Source organism: Pieris napi, chromosome 14 (genome assembly GCF_905475465.1).
Source record: "Pieris napi chromosome 14, ilPieNapi1.2, whole genome shotgun sequence".
Lineage (NCBI taxonomy): Eukaryota > Metazoa > Arthropoda > Insecta > Lepidoptera > Pieridae > Pieris > Pieris napi.
In genome coordinates this window covers 3,350,420-3,364,430 of record NC_062247.1, presented here as the reverse complement: position 1 = coordinate 3,364,430, position 14,011 = coordinate 3,350,420, and the positions used below count along the sequence as shown (strand labels likewise).

General features: G+C 33.8%; 1 protein-coding gene across 1 annotated transcript in view; it reads left to right on the top strand.

Annotated features, from left to right (window-relative positions):
- The window catches only part of LOC125056173 (dynein axonemal heavy chain 7), a 70,407-nt gene extending 56,901 nt beyond the window's left edge, over positions 1-13,506 (top strand). The window contains exons 64-75 of the mRNA XM_047659146.1: positions 236-388; positions 917-1,046; positions 2,984-3,225; positions 4,675-4,831; positions 6,484-6,650; positions 8,807-8,815; positions 8,886-8,906; positions 9,906-10,143; positions 10,620-10,771; positions 11,369-11,506; positions 12,105-12,248; positions 12,721-13,506. Of these exons, the coding sequence (XP_047515102.1) occupies positions 236-388; positions 917-1,046; positions 2,984-3,225; positions 4,675-4,831; positions 6,484-6,650; positions 8,807-8,815; positions 8,886-8,906; positions 9,906-10,143; positions 10,620-10,771; positions 11,369-11,506; positions 12,105-12,248; positions 12,721-12,927 (1,758 nt within the window). The 3' untranslated portion in view covers positions 12,928-13,506. The remainder of the gene's footprint in view (positions 1-235; positions 389-916; positions 1,047-2,983; positions 3,226-4,674; positions 4,832-6,483; positions 6,651-8,806; positions 8,816-8,885; positions 8,907-9,905; positions 10,144-10,619; positions 10,772-11,368; positions 11,507-12,104; positions 12,249-12,720) is intronic.
- Positions 13,507-14,011: the final 505 nt, after the last annotated feature.

Below are 14,011 nucleotides of genomic sequence, written 5' to 3'. Positions count from 1 at the left end.
CACACCAACGCTTGGTCGAGTCTGCTAGTAAAAATTATATAACTAAAGAGTTAGTTTAGATGAAACCTCTTACCTTCTATCTATTAACAGTATTAACGCGGGCATGGTTGAAAATTTTTCAACTAAGTTTAAATATTTATTCATACGTAACTATATCTAACGATATTTACATGTTCTCCAATTGTATTTATAAAAAGCTTATCCAGAGAGTTGCCTAATCCCACATGATTATTAGGGTTTTGGGGCATCCCGGCTGTTTTCGTTATCGTTGGGACAGGGCCAAGGGCCAATAGCCGTAAAGTTGATTGACGAAGGTGTACGCAGCGGCACGTGGGTTGTTTTACAAAACTGCCATTTGGCAAAGAGCTGGATGCCAATGCTTGAAAAGGTATTTTAAGACCTTTTGAACTAAACTAAACTTTTTTGATGCTAAGGGTCTGTTTCACAATGTACGGATAAGTTCTACATAAGTTCCAAATAAGTTATTTATTACTTATTGTTAGGATAAACACTATTGTTGCGTTTCACGACTGTCAGATAGCGCTATGCGTCACATAAAGTCCATCATAAGTTAAGAGTCCGATGAATGTCAAATAGCACAATTTATCTTCCAAATAATTTATGTGTTGCTATTTGGTACTTTATCCATACATTGTAAAACAGACCCTAAAAGTATTTCAATACACAATGTGTATGAAAGGAAAGTTTTTTGTATATCAAGTAATTTTATATTTCATTCGTAGAGAATGTGGGCGATAATTTTATGACAAATCTAATTTTAGCTTATAAAGCTTGTCTTATTCAGGTTTGCAAAAGCCTCCCACGTTTCTAAAAGCGACTTGATAAAATTAATAAATGTTATACGTCATTCTTTTATTTCTTTCTACATATTTTAAGATCTCCATAATTCACTTAGATTTGCGAAGGCCTCACGCCGGATTCCACCCATCCAGACTTCAGACTTTGGCTAACGTCATATCCGGCGGATCATTTCCCCGTTTACGTGCTACAGAATGGTGTTAAAATGACTAATGAACCACCTCAAGGTAGGAATTTTTTACCACATTTTTACCAATTTGTGTTGTAAGATAAACTTTTATTCACAGACAATTTACAAAGTAATTTTTATTAACTTTAAATAAAAATACATAATAGGTTGGGGAAAAAGTTTCTTCGCATTTTTTAAGAAAATTCAAAACATTTTTTAATATAGTTTATTTACATTTAACTAAAGTATGTAGGTACTATTTTGTTCGATAACTTTTTGCCATTATTTAGGTAGGGACATGATCCCATTGCTATAGAAATTTTGGGGCTTCTGATCAAAATACCGGGATAATTGGTTTTGGCAGTCCTCTCGTGATGATAACCTGACACTTCCTAAAGAATTCTGAAGAGACTGAAACAGGTGGAAATCTGAAGGTGCAAGGTCAGGACTATACGTCGGATGCATTATCACCTCCCAGACAAGCTCTCTTAGTTTTTGCTGAGTGGCCAAAGATGTGTGAGGTCTACGTTATCATGATGAAAAACCACACCCCTTCTGGTGATTAATTTCGGCCGCTTTCTCTCAACTTCTGGCTTTAATCTCATCAGTTGTTAGCAGTAGAGTTCAGAATCGATGGTCCTGTCTGGTGGTAACAGCTCATAATGAATAATGCCCTTCCAATCCCATCACACACACAGCATCACCTTGTTGCGAGTTATCCCGGGTTTCGCCACAGTCTGTGAAGCCTGACCGGCCTTTGACCACGACCTTTTTCGCACGTTCTTGTCGTACGTCACATCTTTATATATACACTTTTCATCATCAGTTATCAGCTTCTTCAAAAATGGTTCGGTTTCATTAAGTCGTAATAAAGAATCAAAAATGAGTACACAGTTCATTAGGTTTCTTACAGTGAGCTCGTGAGGTACCCAAGTATTGAGCTTTTTTGAGTACCCAGTTTTTTTCAAATGCGCCAAAACTGTTTTGTGGTCAATTCCCCGTTCTTCAGCTACGTCGTAACTACTGATATGCCGATCTTGCTCCACTTTTTCAAAAATTGCATCCATTTTATCTGTCATAGGGCGACCAGAGCGACTTGGATCATTGACATCAAAATTTCCGGATTGAAAACGCTTAAACCAAATTTGTGCTACTCTCACAGACACTGCACTAGGTCCATAAACATCGCAAAAAAAATTCGCGGCTTGTGTTGCATTTTGACCTTTTTTGTAGTAAAATTTTAAAATGTATCGAATTTCTTCATTCGATTCACTCATCTTGACGGTACGAAAAATAAATAAAAAACAGTCATTATCCTAATTTGATTTTGGAATTATCTTCTTTAAAATCTCAACTTTCCTTGATAACAAAACCAGCCAGATACATATAGTATAGCCAAAGAGATTTTATTACAAGTTTATACATACTATAATGCGAAAAGACTTTTTCCCCAACCTAATATTATTAACTAAGGGAGCGTTCAAGTATTACGTAACGAATTTTGGGAGGGGGGGGGGGGGAGATCCTCTTGTAAAACGTTACGATGCTGGGCGAGGATTAAATTACGCGTTATTGTTAATATTATTTTCGACTTTCAAGTACTTACACCACATAATGGTAACTTTTAGGTATAAAGAGTCACTGGGTGGTCACGGTGGTCACGGTCGAAACATTTTACTATTGGATACAGAAAAACGTTACGGCGCGTTACATGGGGGGATTGCGTGACGTAATACTTGAACGCTCCCTAAGAACCGTTTTTTGGAAGGCTGTGTTTTGATATTGATTGTGTTCAAATAATTATTCTAATAAGTTGCTTAAAGTTCATTGTTATATGAAAAACATAATTTTCTCATATATTGTTTTATACTTACGATAAAAACTAGTGGTTCGCATTTCAAATGATAATAAAATATAAATATTTATATGTAAATGCAGAAATAATATATAACGAGAAGATTTTGAAGCCTCTTATAATAGATTAAAAAATTATAGGTCTCCGAGCAAATATAGCTCGTTCATACCAAAGCGATCCGATAAACGATCCAGAATGGTTCGAAGGGAACAAACAACCTGATACATTCAAAAAGATGTTGTTTGCTCTGTGTTTCTTCCACGCTGTGATTCAAGAGAGAAGGCAGTTTGGACCATTGGGCTGGAATATCCGATATGAGTTTAATGAAACTGATTTGAGGATCAGCGTCACCCAACTTTATATGTTTCTTAATGAATATGATGTGAGTATATTCATCACATAAACATTCTAGATCTTATGGTGGCCCTTTGGTAGGCCAATTTTAATAGATAAATCAAGATATCGTGTATGAATCAAAGAGCAGCGCTGGCCTATAGGCTGCAACTTGCGACTCTTTTCCCTGAGATCAAAAGTCAAAAATCATAATATAGGTAACACAATGTACATTTATTAACGTCAAAAAAAATGTATATGAAATGCTTCTAACTTCACATTTAGTGCCAGTTCTCAAATCAAGGGCGTAGAACGGAAGAGAAGAACTGGCAATAAACTCTTCGCCACTCTTTTTAATCGCCATGATTTTTTACACAACGTTTGTAAGGAGCTGCAATCATTGCACCATGTTCCACATGACATCTTAAGTAATTAATAATAATAACATAAATTAAAAACAAAGACTTGTCCTCTATCAGCAGGAGGCATGGTGAAATAGGAGCACGCACTTACATTCTCGTGGGAACTACACGCAAACACATAGTCGAAATAACTAACATCACTGCATACACGAATTCAAGTCCGACCAGTCACCACAAGTAGAACCCATTCACGACTATGATCGTAGATTCGAATCCTGGCTGTAGATCAATGGATTTCTGTGTATTTGCCCATTTAACTTTCACTCATCCTTCTTATAGTGCTATCTCTACGCGAAGGTTGGCGATCATCATGGCTAGTTTAATTTTTGATGCCGCGCTTTTAAACAATGACTTGGTGCTTTGGCCAAACCATTGTATTAGGTTTTTCAACCAAGACGTGTGTCTGCGGCCAGGTCTCCTCCTACCTGCCACTTTGCCTTGTGTGATTAGTTGAAGGAGCTCGTATTTTTTCGTGTTATGTAAAATGTGTTGTGTTGACTCGTGCGGTGAATGAGAACATCATGAGGAAACCGGTATATATATGTAGTTGTATACCGGTATGTATACGTAGCTTAGAACTAAAAAGCCGACGGCGTGTGTCAGGTACAAAAGAGCTGTCCACCTATTTGCCTATTAAGAAATATAAATTATAACTAAACAGATAAGAAAACTTGAGCCGATCATTTTTTTGGATTACCTTAGTAGAATACGGGTTTACAGATTAGTATTGTGGAACAAACATTTTCATTGTTTCATTTCACGGTTACTTGGCTAATTTAAAGTACACATCCATCATACGATTTGTAGGATATCTAACTAAGATTATATTAATCAATATATGTACGATTTTGTTGTATCAAATCATAAAGATTGTGTTACCAATGTTATCTGAATCAATATCTCTCTTTGGAAAAGGATTATTGAAACTCTTGCTGTTACATTTGCCAATATTGGCACTTGGGACCGCGAATATTTTTTGTATAATATTGGGTCGTAGTTTCCTTTTAAACACTTTAACTAGAAATTGTATACAGAACAATAATAAAATATATCTACTCAAATCAAAAGCTTTTTAGGATGTGCAATTTGTTGCTTTGCGGTACTTAACTGGTGAGTGTAACTATGGAGGTCGAGTTACTGATGATTGGGACCGACGGTGTCTTAACACGATACTATACAAGTTCTACAATCCCAGAACTGTTGACGAGGAGAAATATCCTCTGGACCCCACTGGTAAGTAGATTTATTATTGTATTTGATCAGTACCTTTCACTCAGTCTGAAGAAGTATTTCGCTGGCATAAAATATTTGCATGAAAAATCTCATACTAGTATTTTGAATTCCTGATGGTCTAAGATCCCGATATACAACGACCTTCACCGAGATGCTTATTTAATGAAACGTATTTTATATTTAATTTAATATGTCAATAAATATAATCCATATGGGTTGCCTAGCAAATTTCAGTCCATAGTATTTTAATTAATATAAAAAAAATTTTTTTTTTAATATTTCACCGGTATGATTATTAGATAAATTCTATACCAATCGAAAGTATGAAGCCCATAGAATATGCAAACGTAAGGCTGTTTTTAATTAATTATTTATTTATGTGTATATTTTTTATGTGACACTAAAGTATATATATATGTCACCGTAAAATTGTAAACACCGTTAGATTGTAATATATCTCGCGAGATTGTAAACTGTCGAAAGATTGTGAACCTTAACGAACTGCTTACAATTTAAGGTATTATATTGTAAGCAGTACGCTGAGGTTCACAATCTTTCGACAGTTTAAAATCTCGCGAGATAGATTACAATCTAACGGTGTTTACAATTTTACGTTAACATATACATCTTTATTAAAAAGGAAAGTTATAGTGATACATATATAATACTACCCTGATTAAAAATATTGATTGAAAATAAATTAAAGAAATTTACTACATGCAAATTATAAAAAAAAAAATACTCTGGACTGAAATTTGCTAGGCAACCCATATGGATTATATTTATTGACATATTAAATAATACGTTTCATTAAATAAGCATCTCGGTGAAGGTCGTTGTATATCGGGATCTTATACTATGATTTTATTAGTTTCTTTTGCGAAGTGCATACAGATGAAAGTAATTTATTAGATGTACGGGTCTAAGGTCACACAATAATGTCCTTTTCAGTTCGTTCTCCATTCAATCTTGGTCTGGTTTTCATATACATAATAATATTTTGCCTGATTGAAGTGTATACTTGGCGTTATGAGATTCAGTTTACAATATAGCGAAGTCTTCAATTCTGATAATGTATTGAGGATTGTCCATCAACTGATTGTCAATTGATTGATTTATGTATCTCGTACCTATATATAATTGTACATTGTTTATATATATAAGGTATAGCCAAAGATGGAATAAATAATGTATACAAAAACACTAGCTGACCCGGCAAACGTTTGTTTTACCATGTATATCATTTCTAGGAAACATCTTTTTAGTTCAATAAAAATAACTATCTACAATAATAAAAAATGGTTTGATCGTAGTGGGGTAAAAATTAGGGGTTGTATCATAAAAAAAATAAACACCATTTTTTTTGAAAAAATAAAAAACATTTTTTGGGGTCCCCTTATCACTTTGAAATATAGATAGTAGCCAATTCTCAGGCTTCTGAATATGTAGGAGTATGGGAACGAACATTGTGACACGAGAATTTTATATATAAGATTTATGGAACTTTGAAAGGAAATAATCAATAAGAATATTACATATATTTAACTAAGTAGTATTGTGTGATGGTGTGAAAGTGAGGGTATGTACGTGGTGTGCTCATGATGCAAGATATTTAACGCTATAGATATGTGATGGTGATAATAAACCAACAGGTATATACCACATACCAACACTACGCGAGCATTCAGATTTCATTTCATTTGCTCGCTCATTGCCCGTCGCCACACCTCCTTCAGTATTCGGTTTCCACTCCAACGCTGACATCACGAAGCACTTCCGTGAGGCTGAGGAGCTTTTGAGTACGGCTATATTGACTCAGGTAGGCTCTTGGTTATTGTAATAATATCGTGAAAGCATTAACATATCATACACATAATGTGAGGGAAGTTGAGTTTTATTGTAGCTTATATAAAACTGTAGCTTTTAAATCTTACAATCGTTAACACAGAGACTGAATCTAAGAGTCTTAGGGTCTGTTTCACAATGTATGGATAAAGTACCAAATAGCTATGCAACACATAAATTATTTGGAAGATACATTGTGCTATTTGAAACTTCATCGGACTCATAACTTATGATGGACTTTATGTGACGAATAGCGCTATCTGACAGTCGTGAAACGCAACAATTGTGTTTATCCTACCAATAAGTAATAAGTAGCTAATTTGGAACTTATGTAGAACTTATCCGTACATTGTGAAACAGACCCTAAGTAATGCACACTTTAGCCAATTACAGGTTATATTTGAAAACTTCAATTTAAAGTTTAAAAATCACCTTATACTGTTATTTTTCTGAGTGCGTCTGGTATTCAATTTTAAAGTAGTTTTACCTCATTGTCCTGTCAAATTAAACATAAAATTTGCGGACAAATAACAAAAATTCTCGGAGAGCCAAAGGTGGAAAGAAAGAAAATCGATCCTATGTGTGCTAAAAAAATTATTTGAGGTCAAAGGTCAAAATTTGAGGTTTTTTGAATTTTTGTTATTTCAAATGTCTATATCGACCGGACTATTAGTAAAATACCTTTAGTGTTAAGAGATAACTAATTAGTTTGAGTCTTATAAATGCATATTACTTACTTTCCGTCTATATAGAATGTTAGTTCAAATGATTTGTCTTGGCTGGTTCCTGATAATCAGGTACTATAAAACAATTGTTCAATTATTTTATCCTAGCCTTTGCCGCTATAACTCCAGTGAGTTAGAGAGATAACAAATGTTTTAAATTTGAAACATAAATATTAAGTTACCTAGACGTGTAGGTAATTTCACACCTGTCGTTCCAATACAAAAGAAGCAAAACTGCAATGTCCCCAGTCCACTGCACTGTATTGATTTTATAAAACTCCCGATTCTCAATCAGTGGCATTTCTACCTTTTCTGGTTATATTGAAATTAATAATAAACATATGATTCGGAGAGCGCTAATGATGACTCGCGTAGGTATGTGAATGGGTTTGATTTTTAAATTTATAGATTTTATTTTATGCACAAAAATACATACACAATCCTTAGGGTAATCGATGTTGAAATTAAAAATAAAATACATGATATACACAATTTTGCGTCTGTGAACTCATAGCAGTCTGCGAACATATATCACGTACTTAGCATTAAGTTTTTAGAGTCTGAATCTCACTCTAAATGATGTTTTTCTTTACCGTACGAACTAGTGTTAATTGCGCATATAACTTGCTTATAAACTGCGTAATAACTTATTTATTTTAAAGAACGTACCAATTCTTAAAAGGCCGGCAACGCACTCGCGAGCCATCAGGCATTGAGAGTGTCCAAGGGTATACTACTCACCACAGGTGAGCCTCCTGCCCGTTTTCCCCCTGATCTATAAAAAAAACGAATTCAGTGCAAAGTTTTAAACGAAATTAAATACAATGTGACAATACTAAAGAAACCAAAAAGTACTTTAAGTAATAAATCTGATCGCACTTTTATGAATAACGGCGTATATGTATAACCTATGTAATGGCGTCTTAGCCTGACTGCTTCGACCCACTAATTGGAATTGTGTTTGGGACCCCCGTGGATTTATACTGTATAATTTTCTTTAATAGTTATTTCTATAGCGATAAAGCATTATAAAAGCAATTCACTGAACTAATTACTTGCTGAAAAAACAATGTGTAAAAATATTATTTACTCTCAAATAAATTTAATCTAACAAAATCTGTAGTCTGGCGGATTTAGTTTCTTTAGCTTAGTGGTTAGTTTAGATATCATATTATAGCCAAGTGGATTCAGGTATTTAAAGAAATAATAGTTATTTCAAGTGTTATTTCATCTCCAAGTTACTTCATTTAATCACAGCGAGGATAAAAAAAAACATATATAACAGTACATATTAACTTAGGTTTCATTTCGTCTTAGTATGAATGTATTATTATAATGTAGTCTAAACATGTATTTTAATAGAAATTGTATTCTGTTTCATTAACCATCGCCGTCGGCCGACAAGGATCGTACGGTGAGTCTACTCGAGTTTAATTTAATTCCATTTCGTTTTTCCTTTAATAACATATTTCTTTTGCTCAAAGGATCTCCTCAAAGAATATTTGGTGAGTTTATCTTATAGATGTGCGTTTGATGTGTTCAATAAGCGGTAATGGTTTCCATCTGACAGCTTTTAAATTGCTTTAACTGATGACTGTACTTCATTCAGTGTCGGGTGAGAAAATAGGTGCTTGCATCGTTGACGAAATTGCCTTGTCATTATTATATCAGAAAAATTTCACGTATTTATGTGGTCCAGGATAGACAGTAGTGGTTTCCATAGTTCTCTGAAAGTGTTTTGTTTTTTGTTCCTTTGTTTTCTGCATAGTGTTTTCACAGAGACGGCTCATTGGTCTAGTGGTTAGTACCCCTGACTGCGAATCCATGGGTCCCGGGTTCGATCCCCGGCTGAGACACACATCGATGTGATGAGCACTTGGTGTTGTGCTTAGGTCTTGGATGTTTAAATATGTATTTATATGTCTATCTTTCTATAACATGTTTGTATATCCGTTGCCTAGTGCCCATAACACAAGCTTCACCAGCTTAGCATGGGACTAGGTCAATTGGTGTGAATTGTCTAATCATTAAAATAAAAAAAAGATTGCTAATTTGAAATTTTTAGTTATGTTAAGTTTGGTATTATAAGCTTTTTACGAACATTAAACACACAAAATTCAGTAGAATGCTTTAATATTCAAAGCACTTTTTCAGCGCTATACACGTCACTGTTTTTTATATATGAGTCTTCACTAAGACATCATGGAACATTACGATCTAGCCTAACTTAAGACTAATAAGTAATTTAAGTCTAACTTAATTTACTAAAAAGGATTTTTATCATAAGGAAATGTCCAATAACACTACTTACGTATACAGTCTCTATTAAAGGGAAGACACTAGATTCTTGTGTTCTATTTTTTCACTGTTTAGCACTTAATACTAACGTGCACTAACACTAATTCACTATGTCAAAGTTTTGTGCTTTTCAGTCTTCTCACTTATATCACATCAAAATGAGGCTTAGTTGCTATTAAACACATTTTCATATCTTCAACGATTAGGACACGATGTCGGCTGGTGGAGCAGGTGTAACACCAGAACAACAAGCCATGGCCATAGCGGAGGATATCCTCGCTCGACTACCGAAACAGATATTAACGGGACCATCCCATGAAGGAGATATAAAGCCTGCTGATATGACTCCAATGTCAATCGTCGTGATTCAAGAGGCAGCCAGATATGATAGACTTGTTAACGTTGTCCGAAGTAGCTCAAGAGCGGTTATCGGAGCGGTTCAAGGTACAGTTTTAATTGATGATTCTAATACACACTTTGGCGACGTTCAAAAACTATTGAGGTATTTTCTTTGGGCTGCCAGACATGAGTAATAAAAAAATGTTCAAACTCAAACTATCTTTATTCATGTAGGTTAAGCAAGTACAAATTAAAAATAATAATATACATTTACTACTCCCTTATATTCAAATTATTATGCAAGTAACCTGATAAATATATGGTAATCAAACCCATATAAGAATTAAACTATAGTATATATTATATGTAACATATAAAACATGTGTCCCACATTTAGCTCAAGTCTCGTGCCCCCTTTGGGGCACACACAGACATATCTTTGCATATAATATTAGGTTTTTCTGTTTGCATACTTCGTAAGAAGCTTTAAATATTTATGAACGTACTAAGACCTCTTGAGGTACAAAAAAATCCTACATAATTAACACAATCTAGTGAAGTTAATCTTATCTTATTTTAAGGTGTAAGTGTACTAACGGACATAACAGAAGAGGTACTGACCAGTATGGTGCGTGGACGCATTCCTAATCTATGGGCTGGCAAAAGCTACCCATCATTGAAGCCGCTATCAGCATATTTTGATGATTTGCTTGCAAGATTAGCATTTTTGCAGGTTTTTATTATGTTGTATATTGTTTGTATGTATAGCTGTTTATAGATTTCCACAGGTCAGAGTCAGCTACACATAATATCAAGGTACTCGTTTTGCTTGACCATTAAGCTATCACTGTGTTTTTGATATTTCTATCTACGCATTTAAATCAAAATTTATTTATATTTCTCAATCGCATTAGTAATATTAGGTGATATTATTTAAGATTATTATTATTATAGATTGAGTGGCAGCAGTGTAATACACTTACATTTCTATCATTGAGTTATCTATGATTTTTTATTTGTAGTCCATCTATAAACTCTTTTTTAATTAAATGTATTTAACATGTTTTGTTCTTCCTATCTCAAACAACATAAGAATTGGCTGAGTAAATGGTGGAAATGATGGAACGATAGGACCTATCGTTTGATTGTGACTGGCCAAATTGAATGACGCAATTTCGTTTTAGACCTCGACTCAGCATCTCTGTTAACCAATCACAACCAAACGATTATTTAAATAATAATTATAGTTTAAGAGTATGAAGAAAAATTTAATGACTTAAATCTTTTCAAACACACTAGGTTACACTTTTCAATTATGTCTTTTATTTAGCATTGGCATCAATATGGTCCACCTGTTGTGTTCTGGTTGTCGGGTTTCTATTTCCCGCAAGCCTTCCTCACTGCCGCACAGCAGAGTTACGCAAGAAAGTACAAAATTCCTATTGATCAGCTCGCATTCCACTACGAGGTTTGTTATATTCATTAAGGTATACGTTAAGTTGGTTTCTAATCATTAAATTACTATTGCCTAAGTAATTATCTGGATCCCAATTAAAGGTTGGCGAATACCTACGTAGGCGGGGTATGTCAAGCCTGGCAATAGATATATTTTTATTCCCTTTTCAGACTTAGTTTTTCCTGGATTATGATTTATGAAGGGTTAAAAATCAAGATTTTTAGATCCATTTTTGTGGAGGAGATATTACACATCTGCCTTGCGATTCTGTAACTCACTTTTCAAACTCACACAGCGGTTTTCACAGTGGCGGTCGCGCGCAAATCAGTCATAAAGCTGTCATTTAACGATTTGGCAATCTGATAAACAATAAATTACAAGCTCCCTCCTTATCACAATGCCAAATCATAAAATGACTGCTTCACGACTGATTTGAGCGCGACCGCCACTGCAAAAACCGCTGTGTGAGTTCGAAAAGTGAGTTATAGAATCGCAAGGCAGTCACACGATCTCTAAAAAAATCAAACCAACTAGGGACCACCAGACGTGGTTCTGCCTTAGCCCCATCTATTACAACAAGAAGCATTTTAATTAATATTTCATCCATTAGGTGCAACGCACTGTTACGCTAGAAGAACCACCAGATGAAGGTGTTTATATTCGCGGACTTTTCATGGAAGGAGCTCGATGGAATAATGAAGACTACTACATAGACGAATCACATCCCAAGCTACTTTACGATGACTTTCCGCCGGTAAATTTTCACATGTTTTATCGTACACGGATTTTTTATTTTGTGGGTAGACGGAAACCTATAGTTTATATCTTCAATATATAGTTTGTATGTGCGTTTTATGAATTAAAAATAGCTATTTAAAATATATCTGTCATCAAGCAGAAAAGCAAAAGGGTTATGTATATGATATTAATTAATAATATGTATTTTATAGTCTAATAACTAACATTCAACTAGTTGCCTACATGTGTAAAAATACTGATTACATGTTATACCATGTTATTTACATGGCGATTAAAAAGTGTGGCGGAGAGTTTATTTTCCAGTTCTCAAATCAAGGGCGTAGAACGGAAGAGAATAACTGGCATTAAATGTAAAGTTAGAAACATTTCATATACATTTCTTTTTTTTACGTTCATAAGTGTACATTGTGTTACCTATATGATTAAATGATTTTTGACTTTTCTTTTACTATATTCATTCCACGCAGGTATGGCTTATCCCCCTAAAGCGTGAAGATATACCTCAAGATGTATTTTACAACTGCCCGCTCTATAAGACGGGTGATCGACGCGGCGTTCTCTCAACGACTGGCCATTCTACTAACTATATTCTTTTTATGCGACTACCCACATCTAAACCGCCTGATCATTGGATTATGCGAGGTGTTGCTCTACTTACACAATTACCTTTTTAAACATTAGTTTTATTCGTTTTATGATTACTAATCTTTGAATTTTAGTCTATATAAACTTAGAATAGATAGATATTTAATAAATAAAATTATGTATTGCCTTTGTTATTCTTCAGACAATAACAACTTAACAACAATAACAACAGTATTTGGTGAAATTTAGCGCGTTTACATACATGAGCAAAATATTCTCAGTTAAACAGATGTAAGAATTAACCTGATATTCTGACAAATTAACTTTACTGAATTAAACATGTATTTATTTACCAGGACTATACTGAGCATGAAAAATAGATTTTATTTTAAAAAACTGCTAATTATACTGTTGTTACGTACTATGTTTGGCCTTATTATATACAAATTTAATACGGTTTATTCATACACAAGCATGGAAAACTTTGATATTTAGGCAGTTATTAAATGTTTAAAAATAGCACAAACCTGCCGAAGTTTTGAGCTGCACTTGAAATGTTTTTGAGAGCTTTTTGTGATGCTTAACATTATCGTGTTATAATTATTGTAACTTTTATTAGAATATGATTTAATTTCTTAGTTTTAATGAGAAATAAATAATTTATCTTCGTTATTGTTTTATTCTTCTCTATTAGTATTATTAAAACGTCTAATTGAGTATGTCATTTAGTAAAAAAAATAATATATCTAGGTTTATATCGCTACTCAGCTATTTAGTTAAAAATTGTGTGAAATGTTTCCTTAAATAACTAATCGGGTACTGAGTTACGTTTTCAAGCAGTCTAATTAAATTCTATTATTCCTTATTAAGGGACAAAAATATCTAACGCTTTTATATATCTATAACTAGCCGTTTCGCGCCCGCTTTGCTGGACGAATTAAAATAAATTTTATGTTTCATTATTTTATTTTATTTTCATATTTTTATTATTCTTCTTTTTAACTTCCCGCTAAGAGAATTGAAATATTTCGAAAATCGAGTTTTTAACAGATGTTGACGTTTTGCGGTTCTAGGAAGCCTCTTTTGTTTTTATTAGCGGGAAAAATTTTCATAAAAGTAAAACAGAAATAAAAAAATGAAGGAACGTTGGAATTAAAAAAAAAAAAATTTCGC